Here is a 20789-nt window from a genome sequence, read left to right on the forward strand (position 1 = left end):
GGAGAAGATTCATAGGCACGGGATTTGCTCACATTTGGTAAAAAAAAACGCATATTAGAGATAGTAGCCACGGGTTTACGTGGGATGCCGTGACTCACAAATTTGACTGAGTTTTGTGAGCAAGTGATGAAGATAATTGGTGAGGGTAGTGAGTGGATGTTGTTGCCGGCAAAGACTTTACTTAAGCATTGAATAATATCCAGTATGTCTTGCAGATAAAACCACATGGGTTTCATGGTTGTGAGTTTGTAAGATAAATCAAAAATTGGCTTGGTTGGAGGAGACCGAAAGTACAACTTTGATAGCTGTTTTCTGACTGGAGATCTGAGAGATATCTCTTTGCAGAACGATCCTTGTTGTGACCTGCATTGTTTGTAAAATTCATTTAGCTGATCTGGTTAGAAAATTTCCAGAAAACATGAAAATTACCGGAGATGTGGGTAGTGAGAAAGTCTGTCAAAGCATACAGCAGGCTATGGAGCATTTGGAAATTTGAGCAGAGAAATAGCAGATGGAGTTGGATCCAAATAAGTGTAATTTGATGGACGTGGGAGCTCAGAAGCAAGAGGAAAACACGTCAATGAAGGTCAAGGATTTTGGTAAAGTATCTGATAAATTCCTCATCGTAGATTGGTTCATAAAAGTAAGTGATATGGAATCCATGCTGATATGGAAAGTTTGGTGTAAAATTGAATTAACCATTGAAAGCACAGGATGACACAGAACCGTGTTTTTCCCTGTCTGCAGGTCATTAACCACATGTATAAAATTTGGATGAAAGTGTAGGTGGTATCATTAGTAAGTTTGCAGACGACACAAAAATTGGCTGATTCTGCACAGTAAGGAAGGGAGTCAAAAGTCACAACAAGTCATAGATCAATTAGGCATTTGGTTAGAGAAACAATGGATAGCGTTTAACCTGGCAAGAGATGGTGATGCATTTTTGGAAATTAAATGCAAGTGGAAACTGCACTGTTAATGGTCGGTCTCTGAATATCATTGATTGACAAAGGGTTCACGTCCATATCTCCCTGAAAGATGCAACACAAGTGGATAAGTTAGTAAAGAAGTTATACAGTTATACTTCTCCAGTCGGGGCAGTAAATGTAAATGTTGGCAAATCGCCCTGAAAATATATCGATCAAGCAAAATTTGGAGGCCCATGCACAGTTTTGAAGGCTGCACTACTGGAAGCAGGTGGAAGCTTTGGAGAGCATGCAGAAGATGTTTCACAGAATGTTGGTGGATTGGAATGTATTAACCACAAGGAGATGTTGGACAAACGTGGATTATTCCGTTTGAGCATCAGAAGCTGAGGGGGAGATTACTGAAGTATTTAAAATTATGAGAGGGAGAGGCAAAGAGAATAATCAGAGTCTCCGTAGGGCGGAAATGTACAATACTGGTGGGCACAATTTTACGTTGAGAGGCAGAAAGGTGGAAGGAAAAGTGAGTTTTTAACCTCAAAGATAGTAGTACCTGGAATGTGTTACCATGGGAGGTGGCATGAACAGTTATGGTATCAACAATGGTGTTTAGACAGTTGAATGAACAGGTAGAGGATAGAGAGAAGCAGACCATATGCATGCAAATGGAATCAGTTCAGAACAGCATCATGGTGGACACAAGCATATTGGGCAGAAAGATCAGCTCCTTTGGAGCTCTGTTCTATGTTCTATGGTGTGATCATATAATTCTGTGACATCAGTGCTCAACGTCTTTCTCTGTCTAATTCCCATTGCTTTATCCCTGCTCCGACTCAGTGCAACTTTATATCTTCTGCATTTCTCTGTGGTAATGATTTCTAAGTCTTGCACATGCTTCATATCTCCTCCTGCCTGCCTGAGAGATGTGGACAGAGTAGATTGGGAGAAAGCATTCCCGAAAAAAAATGGGACAAGCAGGTGACGATAATAGTTTAGAGATCTGCAAAAGCAGCGAAGATGGACGTCACGATATGGAAGGCACTGCCTGGAAACTTGGGGAATGCAGATTGAAACTTGCCACAGCATTAGATGAAAATGGAAGCAAATATTTGCAAGATTATCCGATTAAGACAGGACACGGGCATTAGGTAATCATGAGTGTTTGAAAAGCCAGTACAGACACCATTGAGGAGAAAGTGAGGTCTGCAGATGCTGGAGGTCAGAGATGGAAATGTGTTGCTGGAAAAACGCAGCAGGTCAGGCAGCATCTAGGGAACAGGAGAATCGCTTAGAAGGGCTTATGCCCGAAACGTCGATTCTCCTGTTCCCTAGATGCTGCCTGACCTGCTGCGTTTTTCCAGCAACACATTTCCATCACAGACACCATTGGCCGAACAAACTCATCCCAGTCTGTTAGGCTATTGCAACTCAGTGATTCTGTGACAGACAGACTGTCTCCAAACGTGTAGCCTCAGTCTTGGATCCTAATTCACGTTTGTTCGCACTGATTGAATCTCAAACTGATCGTTTCTGTCACGCTGAATCATTCTGTTAGACGTTTGTTTACCAGTAACTAGAATACAGAAATTTTGTGCGACCGTTCAGGATTTAAGGTATTAACATATTTATAGATTCCCAGTTGACATGAGCCTGGAGCTGAGATGTGCTCTTCCATGATGACGCCCCCATTGAGATTCTGTTGAGTGTATATTCTAATTCCGAATTTACTGCTTTTTTCCATCTGATATTTTTTATTTTAAAGGAGAAACAGGCGACAACATTAGAGCACAGAATTTACCACGGTACCAGGTGTTTCCTGTTGATTGAACAGACAGGCAAGACGCGCAGTGACGGTTCTGATGTTCTGCAGAATGAGAAGCTGCCTTTTCATACACTGAACCTTACATAAATCCTGCCAAATTCCAAATTATGATCTGCTGTAAAATATGCTTCTGCGTGTTTTTTAACAACATGCTACGGCTCTTCGATGCAATCAATTCATTGGTAATGTCCAGCATTTATGATATCAAAATGCGTGTTCATGCATTTTGCCTCTGTCTGAAAGATCAGATTTCTTCAGATGATTGGCAATTTGCCCTGTATCGTAACACAACCCATATATGATGTGAAATTCTGCAGCACATCTGCGAGACATGGTTCAGGCGCTGTCTTGTAGATGACTAGATCAAAACAGCACAGGATAAAATGGAAATTGTTGATAATGTGAATGAATGTAGTTATAACGCTAAACTGTACCCAGTTTCTTCACCATGGCCACACGATCAAAGTTCTGATGGTGTTGGCAATCTGAATTAATAACACAGAAGAAATGCAGAAACTTGGGACAAATATGATTTTAATGTTTCGAGTCCATTGACTGTTATTCAGACCTGAAGAGGGCTGGATAATGCTGATTTATGTGCAATTTATCTAAGATGCTCAAGGGAAAGAGATGTGGAGAGCGAGCAGAGAATAAGACAGAGACAGGCCTTATAGTAGTCAAGGAGCGATGTGGATTCTAAATCGGTGTTGATGATAAGTGTGACGATCAGGACGTCACTGATCAGAGCACCTACAGTTTCATCCAAAACACTTATGTATATTACAAACAACTGAGTTACAGCACTGATGCTGTTGTAACAACATTGATCACAGACTTTCAGGGAGAGAAAATAACACACACACTTCCACAACTTCATTTTGTATTCTGTGATTATCCAATTTTGTTTCAGGTATTTTGTGATCTACACTTCCATAAGGAGTGGTCACCTGCAAAAGGATAATTTGACATGATGACCTTTATATCAATGTCTCTGCACTATTTATGTCCCGAGGTAGTGCGGGAAATGGGCCACATGTGTTCCTATGTTAACCAAAGGACAAATCCAACTAGGCCAAATATTGTCCAAACCGCTTACGTTCAGTCAGCAGCCATGTGTTGGAAGGGGTCACCAAAAGTGTTGTCAAATAGGAACCACACGGTAATAAACTGTGTGCTGACTTCCAGTCTGAGTTCCACCAGGGCAACTGAGCTCTTAATCAAGCATCGATAATGCTGGGAAACTCAACATGTCTCGCTGAATCTTAGGACAGGGAAACATAGTGATGGAGTACTCCCAAATGCCGGACTGGGTGCATCTCCAACAAAAGTCAAGAAGCTTGACAGCATCCGGACCACAGCAGCTCGAGTGACTGTGACCACATGCAGAAAAATCTACTATCATCAGTAACAGCAATGTTCAGTATTTTCACAAGGTACTGAATAAATTCACCAAGGCTCCTCAGACTGCAGTTTACAAACTCACGAGAAATTCTACCCAGAGAATAAGACCAAGCAGATATTTGGTAACGGACCAAGTTCCCATCTGTGCAATTCATTATCTTAATTGAAATCATGTCGCCATTCCTTCCTTGCCGTTCGGTTAAAATCTTGGAAAATACCTCCCTCACGGCATTGTCGGTCTAACTGCAGCATTTCGTGTTCAATGTTTAAAGAACCCAGTTCATGACGGATTTCTCAAGGGGAAATAGCGATGGGTAATAAATGCTGGCAGAGACAGCGCTGCCCCTATCCAGTGATAGAATTTTAAACAGAACTGTGAAGTTGATTACAGGGAAATGGTCTGAGGTTCAGATCATGATCTGCATTTCCTTCCACAATTGAAGACACCAGAATATCTGAAATATCCCTCTTTCTGCTCCACATGCCCCAAAGTGCAATGAAAGAGTTGTCTGAACAGCAGATTGTCCTGAAACTATCGCTGATCTTCTTGTGCATTGTTCCACCCATTTCAATGAAACTGTTGGTAGAATGAAATGACGCTAGATATCGATTTACATAAACAAATGGTTTCAAAATTTCAAATTCTACGTTTTATATCCATGAAGTTAGAAGTCTTACATCACCAAATTAAACTCTGAAAGGTCCATTCGCAATCACAAGCTTTTGGAGTGCTGCGCTTTCATTAGGTGACTTCATGGTGATCCTCCAGTTGAACACATTACCAATCTTCTCTCTCTCTCTGTATGTCCCTCTCTCTTTCTCTCTCTCTCTGTCTCTGTCTATATCGCCATCTCTCTCTCTCATACGAATGCAGACCGATAAATTTGTGTTCTCATTGGAAAAAAGAAGGCTAAGGGGGGATTTGACAGAGACATACAAGATGATCAGAGGATAAGACAGGGCAGGCAGTGAAATACGTTTCCTAGGATGATTTCGTCAGCTTGTAGGAGAAGGCATAACTACAAATTGAGGGGTGATAGATTTAAGACAGATGTCAGTGGCAGGTTCTTTCCACAGAGAGAGGTAAGGGCGTGGAATGCCCTACCTGCTAATGAAGTCAACTCAGCCACATTAGGAAGATTTAAACAGTCCATAGATGAGCACATGGATGATTTTGGGATAGTGTAGGGGGACGAACTGAGAATACTTCACAGGTCGGCGCAACATCGAGGGCCGAAGGGCCTGTTCTGCGCTGTATGTTCTAATTTTACCTTCTACATTTAGCTTCCACAGTTTTCACGCTGGTAGGAAACTGATGCATCTTTCTTGAATGTACCCAATGACATCCCAATCTTTTCGAGAATTCCACTCACAATTCCCTGAGTGCCAAAATCTCTGTGCAACCCTATGAAATGGCAAACCTGTATCTCAAGACCATGACCCATTTTTCTCGATACCAGAAGCCAGACGAACATCAAACCTGCATCCTGCATGTCAAGGCCGTGAGAAGTATTTGCGTTTCAATGAGATCCTCACCAATGATTGTGGACACAATGAATACAATGTTTCCTTCCAGGACACATCTGCTATGCTCGATATCAGTCTGGTAGATTTCACTGCAACTATTACAATGCAAAGCCCTGGATCTTAGGCAAGGCGATCAAAACGGCACATAATACTTCAACGGTCTCTGCAATGTTCTGTAGAAGCATTTTTTTTTTAAAAAAAACCTTTATTCTTGGACTGAACCCGTTTTTCAAAGAAGGTCAAATTCGCACTTACCTTTTAGTCTCGGAATTGTTTCCTTGTTTTCAGTTAATGGGGTACCAGGTCATCCGTTTCTCTTTGTTCATTATCACTAACATACCTTTAAATATTTATTTTACTCTCTGGTGTTCTATTCTCTCCTGTTTTCTGTCCAATGTCGTTAACCTTACACTGATCCGAGTTAGACGGCATCTTTCACGCATTTTCTCTTTGACTCAACTTGTCCAGAAGGCCTTGAAGCCTGTTTGTATGGTTCTGATCAGCAAACCTCTCAAAGTCACATTTAATCCCCTCATCCAAAATCGTTGAAGTGCGTTGTAGATAGCTAATGTCCCACCTTCGATTTCCCATACACTCCGTTTATCACCTCCTTCCCACTGAAAATGCACAGCTTTTTCTCTCAGTGAGACAGTTCTCTGTCCTGACCTGTATGTCACATATGATAGCGCAGGCTTCAGTTCTGTACACCAACCTCTTGTGCTAGATTTGATCAAAAGTGTTCAATGAGCCATCGATACCACATGGACAGATTCTCCCATATTCAATATAAAAGTTCCCTCATCAAAATATTGTGAAATTCTCAAACCAAGACATCTCTTCCATAATTAATTTCAATGTTGTCAGTTCCCAGTTGATGCTTGTTATCACATTGTTTATGGTGGACGCTACCATGTCCAGAATATTGCAATTAACCGGACAGCCTGTACATCTCTGTTTCTCCCTTCCTCGAATTTAGAACAGACAGTTCATATTTTCGAGTTCTTCCAGACTTGTTTCTTTTTCAGAATCTGGAAACTTTTGCATTGTGACAAACCAAAACATGTACTAAATCTATTGCCGTCTCAGTTAGTGCCAACAAATGCAGTTTATCAGGCTCCACAAATTCCCAATGAAAGCCTTCAGTCTGAAACGTCGATTCTTCAGCTCCTCGGATGCTGTCTGACCACCTGTGCTATTCCAGCGCCACATTGTTCGACTCTGATCTCCATAATCTAAAGTCCTAACTTTCTCTGATGAAGTGACAAACTTGTTCCATTCTTGTATAACTTAGTCTACTCAGAGAGTCGTAGTGGCGTGGAATGCACTGCCTGAAACTGTAGTAGACCCGCCAACCTTAAGGGCATTTTAATGGTCATTAGACAGACATATGGATGAAAATGGACTCCTGTAGGATAGAATAATTCCACAGGTTGGCTTCGGATTGATTCCACAAGTTGGCGCAACATTGAGGGCCAAAAGGGCCTGTATTGCGCTGTAATGTTCGATATTCTACGTTCTATGCTCTACATGTACAGTCACAGTTGCCCTGATGTCAGGCCCTGCAAGTTTGAAAGATGAGGCATATCAAGAGGAAATTTGATATTTGGCAAACTTGAATAATTTGAATAATTGCTGTATTGCACTGTATCCGTCCCATAAGAGCTGACCATCCAAAGAGGGAAATCAATATGATTTGAAATTTGAGCAGATTTTGCATAGGAAGCGGAAAAGAAAACCATTATTTCCTCTGCAACTTGGTTGGACAAATTCTACCGAATGATACTGATGAGTTATATATTGGAAGGTATAGTGATGGAGACGAGCGAACAAGTTTGCAGAAGAGACATAGAAATTACGAAGTGCAGTAAAAATAAGATAAGGTTTTTGGGGACTTTTTAAAGTTTTTCTAAAAGTTAATTCAATGTTTAACACTTTTAGAATAACGGAAAGCTGATTTTATAAACAAACAAGACCAACATTTGAAGAAAACAACAAGTTGAGCAGCATCTGTGGACACACAAAGCGAGTTAATATTTTGAATCAAATGTGATTATTCTGGATAATGACAGTTTTTAATAGTGTGCACAGAAGGGGGAGGAGAAGAGACTGAAACAGGTGGTCTGTGTGCTCAGAGAATAAGAGAACGGACTGATAGTTATAGTAATAGACAGAATTATGTCTATTACTTCCTAGTCAAAATCTGAAACGTCATTGATTTGTTAAGATGAACTAGTGTTTGGAACCCGGTTTCATTGTACCCATTAATGGTCACATCATTTCTCATTGGTGGAGAAGACAGAGTTTACTTCGTAGTCGGCACACATTAAAATCTATTGGTTGATGGAAAGAAAGACGGGCCCCTGGACAAGTCGTGGTGAAGGAACCAAATGTTACAGAAATCGAGGAGTCACTTGATATGTTAATTGCTGCTCAGTATCTGGGAAACAGTATTCAGCTAAAGTTCCGATTTGATCTGGAACCACCAGCTGGGACGATGTTTGTAAGCCTCGTGAACTTACTTCTTCTGCAGCTGTTGAACTGTGAGTTATAGTCTCTTGAATACATTTTCGCAACCATTTATAGGTCAATGATTGGCAACATATATGTGGCAAAAATATAATGATCAGTCTATGCGAGATAAAATAGTGGCATGATAGGGAATGAAAACTATTTTGTCTTCATTATTTTCTGACTTTTTATGGAACTGTTTCTGAGGCTTCAGAGCTCCCCAACCACAACCCCCATTAACCCCCAATCTTGCATTTATTCGGAGTTTTGTACAGCTCAGAGTTGAAAACCTACTCAGACAATTCGGGTGTGTTTGGAAACAGTGCCCATCGCTGCTTCAACAGTGTGTGTAGTCGGGAAACCTGGTGAACAATATTTACCTAATTTATTCGTCAATATTTGGGAGAGTGTAAAATAGAAACTGAATATTTTTGCATTTCTCGGAGCTTGATGTGCCACTGATTTTAGTTCGTATTTTTTCTCTTTATATTCGAAAACTTTCTCGATACTGATGCATTTATATAGCGCCGTTGACAATGTCAGTGAAACAAAGGAACTCTGGGCCAATTTGGTACATTTTGTTGTTGAGACAGTTCTGCAATTTTGAAAACGTGACAGGCAAGTTACTCCGAGGAAAGTGTAAGAAACATTGCTGTGATAAAGGGCGCAGTTAGCCGTTCGCATCCTCAGTGGAACAAAGGCGCTGTGCGCTAGTTTGTTATATTTTATTGTTCAGACAGTTCTGCGATTTTGGAAACTTGGCAGGCAATTTTTTCCATGAAATCTGTTAGAATTGTCGCTCTAATAAAGGGCACAGTCAACTGGTCATCTTCAAATAACCAAAGCGAAACATTCACGCTGCTTTCTGTCTGCAAATGTTGCCAGATCTGCGAAGTATTTCCAGCAATTTCTCCTTTGTTTCTGATTTCCAACATGCACAGTTCCTTTGTTCGCCAGTTTTGTTATTCACAGAATTTGGTCGAATGATTGGCACTGGCCAGGCCAATATCAAAAGCTCTTCTTCCTGTCCTGGGAAAGTTGTTGAAGAAATTCCGTCAAATTACTGTAAACATTTTTACAGAAAGATGCTTCTTTTCTCTCTCCAAATAAAAACTGCATGTATAAAATACCTTTACATACATAGGTAGTCATTGAAACAGGTCACTACTGTACATACACAACATACACAGTTCCTTTGACCTTCTTTTGTTCACCAGTTTTGTTATTCAGTGAATTCAGTTGAATGGTTGCCACTGGCCAGCGCAATATCAATAGCTCTTCTTCCTGGACCGGGGAAGTTGTTGAAGAATTTCAGTAGAATTACTGTAAACATTTTTACAGAACGATGTCTTCTTTTTTCCTGTCTCCATTTAAAAACTTTGTTCATATAAATACCTTTACATGCATACATAGTCACTGAAACAGGTCACTTCTGTACAGTAGTCAAAAACTGTGGTGCTGGAAAAGCAGATTTGGTAAGGCAGCATACAAGGAACAGGAGGTTCGACGTTTCGAGCATAAAATCTTCATCAGGATAAAGATCTTTTGCTTCAAACGTCGATTCTCCAGCTCTTCGGATTCTGCCCAGCCAGTTGTGCTTTTCCACCACCACCCTTTTAGACTTTGATCTTCAGCATCTACAATCCTAATTCTCTCCTATTTCTGTACAGTCCTGATTGAAGGACAAACAAACACTGGAATTTGACTCTATCCAGCAACACACTAAAGACATGTCTTACTTGGACAAGATTGTATTTATATATACTTGAGACATCGAGGGGTCTGATAACTGAACGGACCCCCATATACCTTCAGCAGTAAGACCTCAGACAGTTGTCTTTCTCCACTGCCTTGGCGGCAGCTGCCTCAACATTTAATGCATTCCTAAACACACAGTCCTGCACCTTGGAATGTGCCAGTGTGCAACTCTCCGTCGGGGTCAAACGCTTGCTCTGGAATACCAAAGAGTTTCGTGCAAACCAAAGAACATCTTTCAGCGAGTTGATGCTCTTCCAGGCGCAGTTGATGTTTGTTTCAGTGTCGGTGTGTATCGTGGGCAACTGATCGGAGAGCAGTGTCCTGAGTCAAAGAGCTGCTTGTGAAAATCCTCGACAGGATTGACAACATCTTTCTCCAGACATCGTTTGCAAAGGGCAATTCCAGAAAGATATGTTTTACGGTCACTTCCCGTGTCCCCTGCCATCCTTCCAAACCCTGCATCCACTTAGAGAGCAGTGTGGGTAGTCGCAAACTGGCCAGGTGTACATGAGGGATCTCGCAGTTTGTGCCGTTCTCACCACAAGCCAAGCGACGTCTTCGTGCTTGTTAGAACGTTCTGGTGATGAAGCATTCTGCCAAATGACTTGGACAGTCTGCTGAGGGAACAACCCGACAGGGTTCACCCTCTTCTTTTCCCACAGAGTGTCGAGGACTCTAAGATACGTGCATCAACTGCTCCTTCAGCACTGAATTTATGCTCAAACCGGTTGAAACGGATTTGAGCAATTACCTTTCTGTGTCGAGGCAAGAGAGCTGCAAATTGAGGCAGGGCTTACAGTAATATCATTTTGTTGGCAGAGTTAGCTCTTCGAAAACTTGAACTCACTTTACACATATCACCTATTCCCTGGTGAGAATTGTACCCATTCTTTGATGACGGTTGTAATCGACTTACTTTTCAACATGATCTGAATAGAAATATGGAGGTAGTTCAGGCGTCTTATCTTGTTTCGATTTTTTGTTTTGCTAACGGTGTTATCACTGAAGGCAAGCCAAGAAGAAAGCAATCCCAATCTTCTCAACAAAATCTGACCAGCTGTAACGGTTGTCTGTTACATTTGGGTGCACCAGACTCTGGGCTAACAGTGAATATGGTGTCAGTAAAACATCAGTCAGCACTATGTCACCATTAATTAAACTCATGCACAAAGGGATTATACTCTCAGATTATACCTATGGTCTGCCTGACCGTTTTGTGATATTATTCGTGGACCGAGGTTACTTTAATGTGGAGGAGCCAGTGTTGGTTTGGGGTGGACAAAGTTAAAAATCACACAACATTATGTTAGAGTCCAACGGGGTTTATTTGGAAGCACTACCCTTCAGAGCGCTCCTCCTTCATCATGTCGTTGTGCTGATAGAGGAGCGGCACTCCACAAGCTAGTGCTTCCAAATAAACTGGCTCGACTGTAATCTGGAGTTGTGATTTTTACATATGTTACTTAATTCACGTTCACCGCATTCAAGATTTTTTCCACTATTTGATGTGGAATTAACATGTTTACCTCAATATTGTTTAACATCACAATTTTCATCACGCAAGCCTTTCAAAAATGAAATATCCAAAATAAATCCTTTTCCAACTTTATTCTTAGTGACAAATGGGAGAGGTGGAAATCATTATTAGGATATTTATTTCACAACACTTTTTCTATTTGTTCAAAACTGTGGGAATGTCTGGTTTGGTCAATGTTACAGAAAATCCAACCAGGTGGCGGTCACCTGATCTCATGGTCCACTGCATCAGTTGAGGCTCGGTACATCATCATATGTGAGGAGAGAATTGCAGATCTTGACCAAATATCAGTGAAGGAACAATGTCGCCATCCCAATCAGGATGGGAATTTGCAGGTGCCGGTGCTTTTAATTATCTGTGCACCTTGCTAGGTTGTGTGGCTGCAGTTTTGTTCGGTTGTGGGAAGGAGTTTAGCTGAGTTGTTGCAGTTAACATTGATGGCGCAACTTTGGTGGCTGAATCTTGGTGGTGAATGCTTTAAGTTCTTCAGCTAATGGAAGGGTTGTAAGTGAAGCCGATTTCTTTGTGCCAAGTGCCTTCCAGCTTTTGAAAGTGTGTTACAGTTTATTGCAGCAATGTAAGTAGCGAATGTCTGTTCAGAGCGCTGGCTTGTGCATTGCTCACAGTTATTACTCTTGAGGAGTCAGAAAGTGAATAATGCTGTAAATCTGGCTCCTCTTCTCGATTTGTTGTGAAAGGATGGACATCCCAGTTCAGATCATTATATGGAGCGGCATGGTGGCTGAGTTGTTTCCAGTCTCCGACGATGTCTGAGTGGAGTTTACACATTGTCCCTGTTTTTGCATTGTCCCTGTGTATCCAGGTGCTCCGGTTTCCTCCCACAGTCCAATGATGTGCAGACCATGCCACGTTGCCCACACTGCGCTCGGTGAATTAATCAGAGGGGAATGGGTCTGGTTGGGTTACTCTTCGGAGTGTTAGCATGGACATGTTGGGCCATTTGGCCTGTTTCCATACTGTAGGGAGTCTAAGTTAAACAAGATTCTGTAAATGCTATGGCGAAGTATGTTAAGAGAGTTCATGTACACGGAGTTGTATTGTTTTGTGGTAAGTTCGGCTTCTCATTCTCTGGAAAATTTACTCCTACTTATCCAGCATCATGAATTATCCAAAGTATTGAAGCCTTCTTTCACATTCTTCTCCCGTTGGCTCTCCGATGTATTTCCATGTATATTAATGAATTAAGTGCTTACGTCGGCATGTTGTGGATCATTTCCATAAAGCAGATCGCAGAGGTTAAATCAATCTCTCGAGATCGAAATGTTGGGTTAGAGTAACTAGTGTGCCTAGATTTTGTTGACGTGCTGTATTTGGTCAATCCGTTTACACCCATATAATGGGTACAGTGACACTGAGAGTGGATTGCATTTTATATCCAGAAGATTAAACTGGTATTATCTCCTTTAAAGTTTAGTTGCTGTCTGTTTTGTCCTAAGCTATATGGCAGAAGATAAAAAAGACATGCATATCAACACTGTTCAAGTCGTTCAGACTTAGTTTCACATTCTATATGTGTGAATACTTTCAACATTATTTTATTAGCTGATATATGAAGAAAGGAGGTTGATTATACATTTATTAACATGAACTTTGTGCAGTATGCAGAACAGCTTCATACCTTAAAGAAACTTGGAAAATTTTGTATAAACACAGGAAATCTGTCAACATTAATGAAGAGTGAAACACAGATAATGTTTCGAGTCTGATATGATCACTCAGAACAGAATGAGAGAAAATAAGGAGTCCCAACAGAGTCGCAACTTTAACACTGTTCCTCTCTCCGCATGTGTTGGGTTTCTCCAGCATTTTCCATATTTGTTTCAGATTTTCCATATGCACCTTTCTCTTCTGCCAGCAGCCTGGTGTCTCAATTGCTTTGGCTTAATTTGTGAAATGGTTTATGTTGTGAGTTTGACGAGCAGAGGCAGAAGTCCTGACGCTGTTGCATATAATTTAATTAAAAGCACTTGAAGGAGACTTGATTGGGGACCGATGCAAAACCATTGAAAGAAAGATTTCTGAGTTTAGTTTTGTGTACTTTCGAGATCAACAGTCTCAGTGGCTCCTAAGATGAGACAATAGATTTGAAAGAGAAGTAATTTTACTCTGGTTCTGCATCACTTGTACACTATTTTGTTTCATCTCGCGCTTTGAATCTTCTCAATTTGTGAAACAGTGGGACAAATTGGATTGCTTAATCTCATATTTGCTAAACTAGAAGTAACAACATTCTTGGATCAGATGACAAAGCACGAGATGGTGAACGGCTCCATCATTATGTTTTGTAGATCTTTGTTGAACAACTAGGGAAGTGCATGAAATATGAAATTGTAAGTTGCATAAACCATTTCAATATTCACCTCCTGCAGAAGTAATGGATAGCAGACTTCTTAATCCATTATTACTCTTTTATAAATTCGATATTAGCCAAGAAGAAATACAAGGATCACTTGCAGGCACCCATGTTCAACTCATTGTTTTCAATTTTACGAAGACATGAATTCTTTATTCTCGACATAATTCTACTACTCGGGTAGACCGTAAAGTCTAATTGATCTTTTTTTAAAAAATGAATGAGTAAAGTCCTTTCAAACGGGAGGTGAATGCATTGTTTAGTTTCTAAATTTAGTAATTAACATGTGTTCAGTTTTAATTCGCGTTCAAAAAGGACAGGTATTCTGCATTGTTGCTGCTGTCAATAATTTTGTTTCTTTATATTCCCTGCCTTGATTGACATTTAATTAAATTACAAAATATCAGACAAATAATGACTATTTATTGAAATCGAAATAAACACTACAGTTAAGAAGTGACGTTCATGTCCCTCATGTCCGGCTGAAGCAGACTGAAAATCAACTTGACTTCTTTCTCAATACAGCGATTCAGTTTGAAGATGCAGTATTCAGTGTTCGAGGAGTAATATACTGGCAGTAGAGAGATAGCGGAAAAGGTTCACAGCATTGATTCTGGAGAAGAGAGGTTTGGCCTGTGAGGAGAGCTTGAGAAGACGAGGACTACGCTCATTGGAATTTAGAAGAATGAGTGGTGACTCCTACAGAAACTTATACAATTATGAAGGGAGTAGATATGATGGCAGCGTGGAGGTTTATTCCACTGACGGGTCAAACTAGAACCTGGGAACGTCGCCTTAAAATAGGGAGAATGAGATTTCAGACTGAGGTGAAGAGTAACTTTTTCACCAATTCTGTTGTGAGCCTGTGGAATTCCCTGCCTAGTGAAGAAGTTGAGGCTTGTTGGATGCATTTAAAACAAAGATACATAGATTATTGAACAGTACAGGAATTATGGGCTGTGGAGGATAGGCGGGAAAGTATAACTGAATCGACGAAAGGATCTCATTGAATGGCGGCGCAGCCTTGATGGGCCAGATGGCCCACTCTTGCTCCGAGTTCTTATGTTCTTTTATCGGTGTGAAAAGTGTAGGACACTAATTGTACCGACTGTCACTTGATTCAACGCTGCATGTTATGTCCTCTGTAGTGTTTCATGTGAGACAGTAAATGTTCTCAAAAGTAGTTCAAAAGGACGACATACGTGTTCAAAACCAGACAAGTTTATTCCATAGTTACATCTGTCTGAAATCGCGACGAAAAGTCTTTCAGTAGATTTAATTTGCATCAGTTCTCCCATCAGTGAGAGAGTTCACAATGGTGTCACTGATCTGATCCGGATTTGTTGTTTTCCAAAACTCTCCAGTTAGTAAGGAACATCAAACGTCTGATGAACGGGCCAACCTGCAAGACATTGTTTTAAATTTTTCCTGTTCATTTTCTGCAACCAAATTACATTAAAAAAACAATAAGGATTTAGCATTACTTTGTAAGGATATCGCATACGAATGATAAAGAGGTGAACGATCAGTCAAGTCGATGAATGCAGGTAATGAGAGAGGTTGTACAGCAGGGATTGAATAAATCAAGTGAGCGACCATGTATTAGCACATGGACAGAAGACCCGTGTTGTCTGATTTCTTGAAAGTTTTATAGAAATTATTCTGAGATTCAAAACAAGTGACGAGTAGACCAGTCAGAGAGTTGGCAGCGTGTCTCTGTGTGTGGAAACAATTCGGTTAACTTTAGAAGAAAACAGACAATAATTGATAATTGCAGTAATTATATTTCCTGCTTTTATCAGCATTGCATGAAATGAAGGATATGAAATTTCCAGATATCATATAGAGTCATAGCACGGAGACAGACCCTTTGCCCCAAAATGTTCCATGTCAACCAAAATGTCAATCCACACAAAACCTATTTCTCTGCACTTGACTCATATCCTTCTCAACTGTCCCTATCCATGTGATTGTCCGAACCTCTTTTACACGTTATTAATGTTCCCACCTCAATCACTTCCACTCGCAGCTAATCCCCTACTAACACAATCCTCTGTGTAAAATAGGATTATTTGGCAAACTAACGATAATTATTGCCCGCATTTGTTGCATTTGTTTAATTTATTTCTACGTGTTAAATTGAATTGTAACACTTTAATTTTCATCCCCCTATTTCAGGCAGACGTGTGGACACTCAGGCCAAGAGTAAAGGTAATTGCACTTTTTTTTCATATAGAGGCAAAACCTGTATTCTGATGATTCCGTTCAAACACTAACTTGTGCTGATGATCTCCCTGCCTTAATGTGCAAGTTGAACAGCTGTGTGTTCATAACTAATGGGGATGCATTATTCCTGAAGGTTTCTTATTTCAGGGGAGCAGAGTGTGAAAACTCAGTTCCTCCGCACACTGCCGTTCTCAGATAGAGAGACAACACATGGAGGTACTGTGAAGATGCACCTACACACGCAGTGCTGCTGTGGAAATTTTCTAAATCATTTCACTCACAATTGAGCAGTGACATCATGCTCACATGACTGGACATCCCACAATAATTCTGGCTGTGGGAGACGGAAATGCTGTTTCAATTTCAGATGTTCGCAGGGCGGATCAGTGTGTTTTTCTCGCGATTCAGAGTGCCCACATCCCATGAATGAGAAATATAAATCTTCTCACGTTGGCTAGTTTAGTGGAGACCCTCGCTCTCTGTGACTCGGCATCTTTTTTACAATGACCATTCGCCCTTCTCCATCCACATTACGTATCCTGAGTTATATTGCGATCGCCTGCATTTTTACCATGCCCTCACTCCCATTCATTGTGAGCCGGGAATGCAGGCGATGATTCGATCTTATACAATTAAGCAGTGTTCACGTTGGTGACCACTTCTATATTTACAGAGACAGTGAGGCTGAGACTTGAGAATGGGGGCAGTCCTTGCGCTGGCCGAGTGGAGATTCACTATAAGGGGCAGTGGGGAACTGTGGATGATTATGAATGGGACATGCAAGATGCTGCTGTTGTGTGTCGGGAGCTGGACTGTGGGACCGCGGTCTCTGCCCCGGGCGAGGCTCACTTTGGACGAGGATCCGGACCCATTGTGACCTTGGATGTTGAGTGCAGCGGGACCGAGCGCGCTCTGAAGGAGTGTCAATCACAGGAATGGGGTCACTACAGCGACTCACACGACAATGATGCTGGTGTCGTCTGTTCAGGTAAAAACCTATTGCCATTTCTGTGTAGGTTTGTCACAAGTCAGTGCTGTGTGGAACCAGAAAGGGATATGATAACACAGCGACAACTATCCAAATATTATTAACATGATACTAACAAAACCCCCAATTTATTCGGTGTTACAATATACTTTGTGAATATTTGAAGAATTCCTGTTACCGTTTCCACTCCGGTAAAGGGGCAGGATAGGTGTCCATTGTGATGTCATTTGAAGCCACATTGAGAGAACTGCGCTGCAGGAATTATCACATTTACAACCCAATGCATACTGAGGTTCGACATTGAGTTGGCTGGCAGAATCACTTTGTGCCATTTATCTCGAGGTTGAAAGTCGCTTTCTGTCAGATTAGATGAGGGTCGTGGTTGTGGGTGAATATGAATGAGATCGACAGGGCAGCAAACTGATTGCAGGAACAATTTATTTCCAGATGTACCAGACCTAAAATTAATCACATTAATGTTTATCAGAAAATAATCTAAGTCGCTGTTGCTAAGAATTGCTCTGATTCTGCGCTTTTTAAAAAAAATCTCAGATCACAGAGCTCCGAGGTTGTTACCACAAAATTCCCAATGCTTTGGAAGACTGGAGGTTCAGTTCGGTGACACCTGGAAAACAATGTGTGGGCTTGAATGGGATTTGAAAACCGCCAATGTTGCCTGTGCACAGCTTCATTGTGGAGTCGCAGTGTCTGTTTCAAGCTCGATGCATTCTGGAGGCAGTGCTGTTCTCACGGCTACTGAGGTGTTTCAATGTACGGGCAATGTGACTCAGCTGGGGAAGTGCCCTCGGTCTTCAACCACGCACCAGGATTGCACTGGACACAACAATGTCACCCTGATATGTTCAGGTGAGTACAAGCTTACCTCAAGAAAAAGACACATTTCCGCTTAATGTGTGTAAGAGTAATGTCGCTGGCATTCCTGACATTGCTTTGACCGTGACAAATCTCAACTAATCCTCAAGATTCTCATGTTCCGTGGCACAAGCGTGACGAGGTAAAATATACACGAAATTATTGAAAATTTAAACATTTTAAAACGTTTGCGTTTGGATTGGGAAAGACATTTCTTCAACTGTCCACAGTCAATACACTTTAGTGTCGACGTTGACTAAACGTCGCTCATGGAGGATAATGTGAATCGTTGGTCGATACAGATACATTGACGTGAACCTCAGACAATTAAAGTTATGACAAGACAATTGTTAATTTTCTGAATCTCCCTGACCCGATTATATTTTATAACAATACGAACAGACTGTATGACATCATTGAAGATCACTCTTGACAACAACTTCTTCAGCAAGAAGTTCCAGCTCACAAACACTCGTTGGTTGATAGATATTATCATGGTAATTTATTCACCGTTCTGTCCCTTACTTGCGACCCTTCTCAATCTCAGAACTTTCACGTTGCTGTAAATTTATCTTGCCTTCGTAACACGTTGTATTTTGCATGGTATGCAACTGTCAACTGTCTGATTCACTACATTCCAATATGTAATACTGTGCACCTTTTGTCCCAAATCGTAACATTATTGCCTGTTACTCTTTCGATGATCAATTGGCAGGTCCCGTAATTTCTTTCGTTTGCTGCTTTGTTCATTAAGTAATATTCTCGTACACCTCTATCAGTTCCAGCTCCATTGCTTCACTGCGATCCATAACCTGTACAATACACATTAGTCGAAAATAGAAGCCTGTTCGCGTATCTCTTCGAGTATGCATCTCCTCAAGAGCCAGGACACACTTTGTCAATTATGTGTTCCACATAATTATAAACAATGTTTTCCTATCTTCCCAAACGCAAAGGAATTATTTCTCTCTTTCTGCCCTAAATTCTTCTATTCTTAAATTTAAGTTTAAGTTGCATTGCTGACTACTCTACCAAGTATTCTGTCAACTTGATGTATCTCAGCATTTGAAGCTCCAGCACTTCTGTCAAAGTGCACTTATTCACAACATGAAGAGGGAAAAGGTGAAAACATCTAAATGCACGTTGTATGTCATTTTCCAAGCTGCCAAAATATACTGCCTCAAACTTCTTTGCTTAAAGTTTCATCTGTCACTTACTTATCTGTTCTGCTCTCTTTGCATGCTCTACTGAAATTGGGAGATGTCATGAATAATGGTTTGAAAACATTGATGCATGGTACCAGGGGCTAATTTTGATGTGTTACTCTGCATCTCAATGCAAATTCGAGGAAGTCCATGTCACATTCTACCAAACGGTACACTTTCACAGGTTATAATTGATTTCATTACTGTATGTTCGATGGGAAAATAAAGGTTAATATTATTGAAACTGCATATTGCAGCCAGCATCTGATGCACTGGTCATGATTTGGTCACCTGGACGCTCAACATCTTACTGTACAAAAAAACTTTTAACGTTATAATTATCTCAATTGCCTCAAACTTGTAAACTCAGTTGTTGCACATGTTTCAGAAATTGCCTTCAAAAATAATTATTTAATACATTCGCCTAGTTAGCTGCACTGTATTGTAACACCCTGATGGAATCGGCTACCTCAGTGGGCTGAATGACTGGTCTTTGATATAAGGTAATGCCATCAGCGTTGTTTCATTACCCCCACAATCTGAAGTTGCCATGATGGTCCTCACCTTCTGAGCCCAACCCTCGGCTGATGAATAGTGAGCATCAGGTTAAATCACCATCAACCACATCTCTCTAACAAGAATGCAGCCACGTATTCATCAGTAAATTGAGTTAAGCATTACTGCATGATTGCAAAAGTCAATCTAACCTGCACGAGCAATCGGGACCAAAAGTACACTGCTGTTATCAAACTTTGGACTGCATCAAGTTAACCTTTACACCCTCGTTTCATAGGTTTTCCAGGACTGAGGTAAATGATCATAATCACTATCTTGGGAATACCCTTTAAATGGGAATAGTGGAAAGAGTTTCATGAAATAATCGTCATTATTTTGAAGACATTGTAACTGTCATGTGTTGTATTGGGCAATGGAGGATGAGATTCGATTTATTTTCTCTTTTGAATCTCGAACAAGTGCGTGGATATTTGCAAACGTTTGTTTGTTTATTTGATCCAAAACAGGAAACAATGGTCCCCGATTGGTTGGTGGGGAGAACAGGTGCTCTGGGCGAGTGGAGGTCCTGCATGGAGAGCAGTGGGGAACGCTGTGCGGTGTTTACTTTGGATTGCAAGAAGCCAATGTGGTCTGTGAGCACCTTTTTTGCGGGACTGTAAAGTCGATCCCGAGAGATGCTCGATTTGGGAGGGGAGCCCGACCAGTGTGGAAGGAAAACTATGAATGCCATGGAAACGAGCGACGATTGTGGAACTGTCCAGTTTCACATGGGGAAAGCTTCAACTGTTCACATGGAAATATGGCCAATGTCATCTGCTCGGGTGTGTCCTTTACAGCAATTGTTCTTTCGCTAAACAGTGTTTCTGTGTACTTAAAGTTTGTAATTATTTTATTTATACCTAAATTGAATGTCATTGTTGAGCCGATGGCCTGTAGGCCTTTTCTGATTAATCTGAGTTCAACTGGTGCACTAGTTCACTTCAGGAAGTCATTACCTTTCAACTATATGGTTAATAATCCGCAGTCGTATGTCAGTCAGTAAAGGTTAGACCGGCAGATGTCCTTCCATAAGGAAAAGTATTAGCCAGATGAGTTGTTAGGAGAATTGATGATCGTTTGACTGTTAGA

At 40.9% G+C, this 20789-nt stretch overlaps 2 protein-coding genes across 2 annotated transcripts in view; both read left to right on the plus strand.

Moving 5' to 3' along the window:
• LOC148144484 (scavenger receptor cysteine-rich type 1 protein M130-like) overlaps positions 1 to 5800 on the plus strand; it is a 38303-nt gene extending 32503 nt beyond the window's left edge. Inside the window, exon 15 of the mRNA XM_087975341.1 lies at positions 5610 to 5800. Coding sequence (XP_087831467.1) covers positions 5610 to 5800 — 191 coding nt within the window. The remainder of the gene's footprint in view (positions 1 to 5609) is intronic.
• A 2292-nt stretch (positions 5801 to 8092) lies between these two features.
• Positions 8093 to 20789, plus strand: part of LOC148144485 (scavenger receptor cysteine-rich type 1 protein M130-like) — a 49776-nt gene continuing 37079 nt past the window's right edge. The window contains exons 1-5 of the mRNA XM_087975342.1: positions 8093 to 8216; positions 16032 to 16064; positions 16753 to 17067; positions 17620 to 17934; positions 20168 to 20482. Of these exons, the coding sequence (XP_087831468.1) occupies positions 8093 to 8216; positions 16032 to 16064; positions 16753 to 17067; positions 17620 to 17934; positions 20168 to 20482 (1102 nt within the window). The remainder of the gene's footprint in view (positions 8217 to 16031; positions 16065 to 16752; positions 17068 to 17619; positions 17935 to 20167; positions 20483 to 20789) is intronic.

This window comes from Chiloscyllium plagiosum, unplaced genomic scaffold (genome assembly GCF_037043375.1).
Source record: "Chiloscyllium plagiosum isolate Xiang-an unplaced genomic scaffold, Cpla_swu_hap1 HiC_scaffold_27, whole genome shotgun sequence".
Classification (NCBI taxonomy): domain Eukaryota; kingdom Metazoa; phylum Chordata; class Chondrichthyes; order Orectolobiformes; family Hemiscylliidae; genus Chiloscyllium; species Chiloscyllium plagiosum.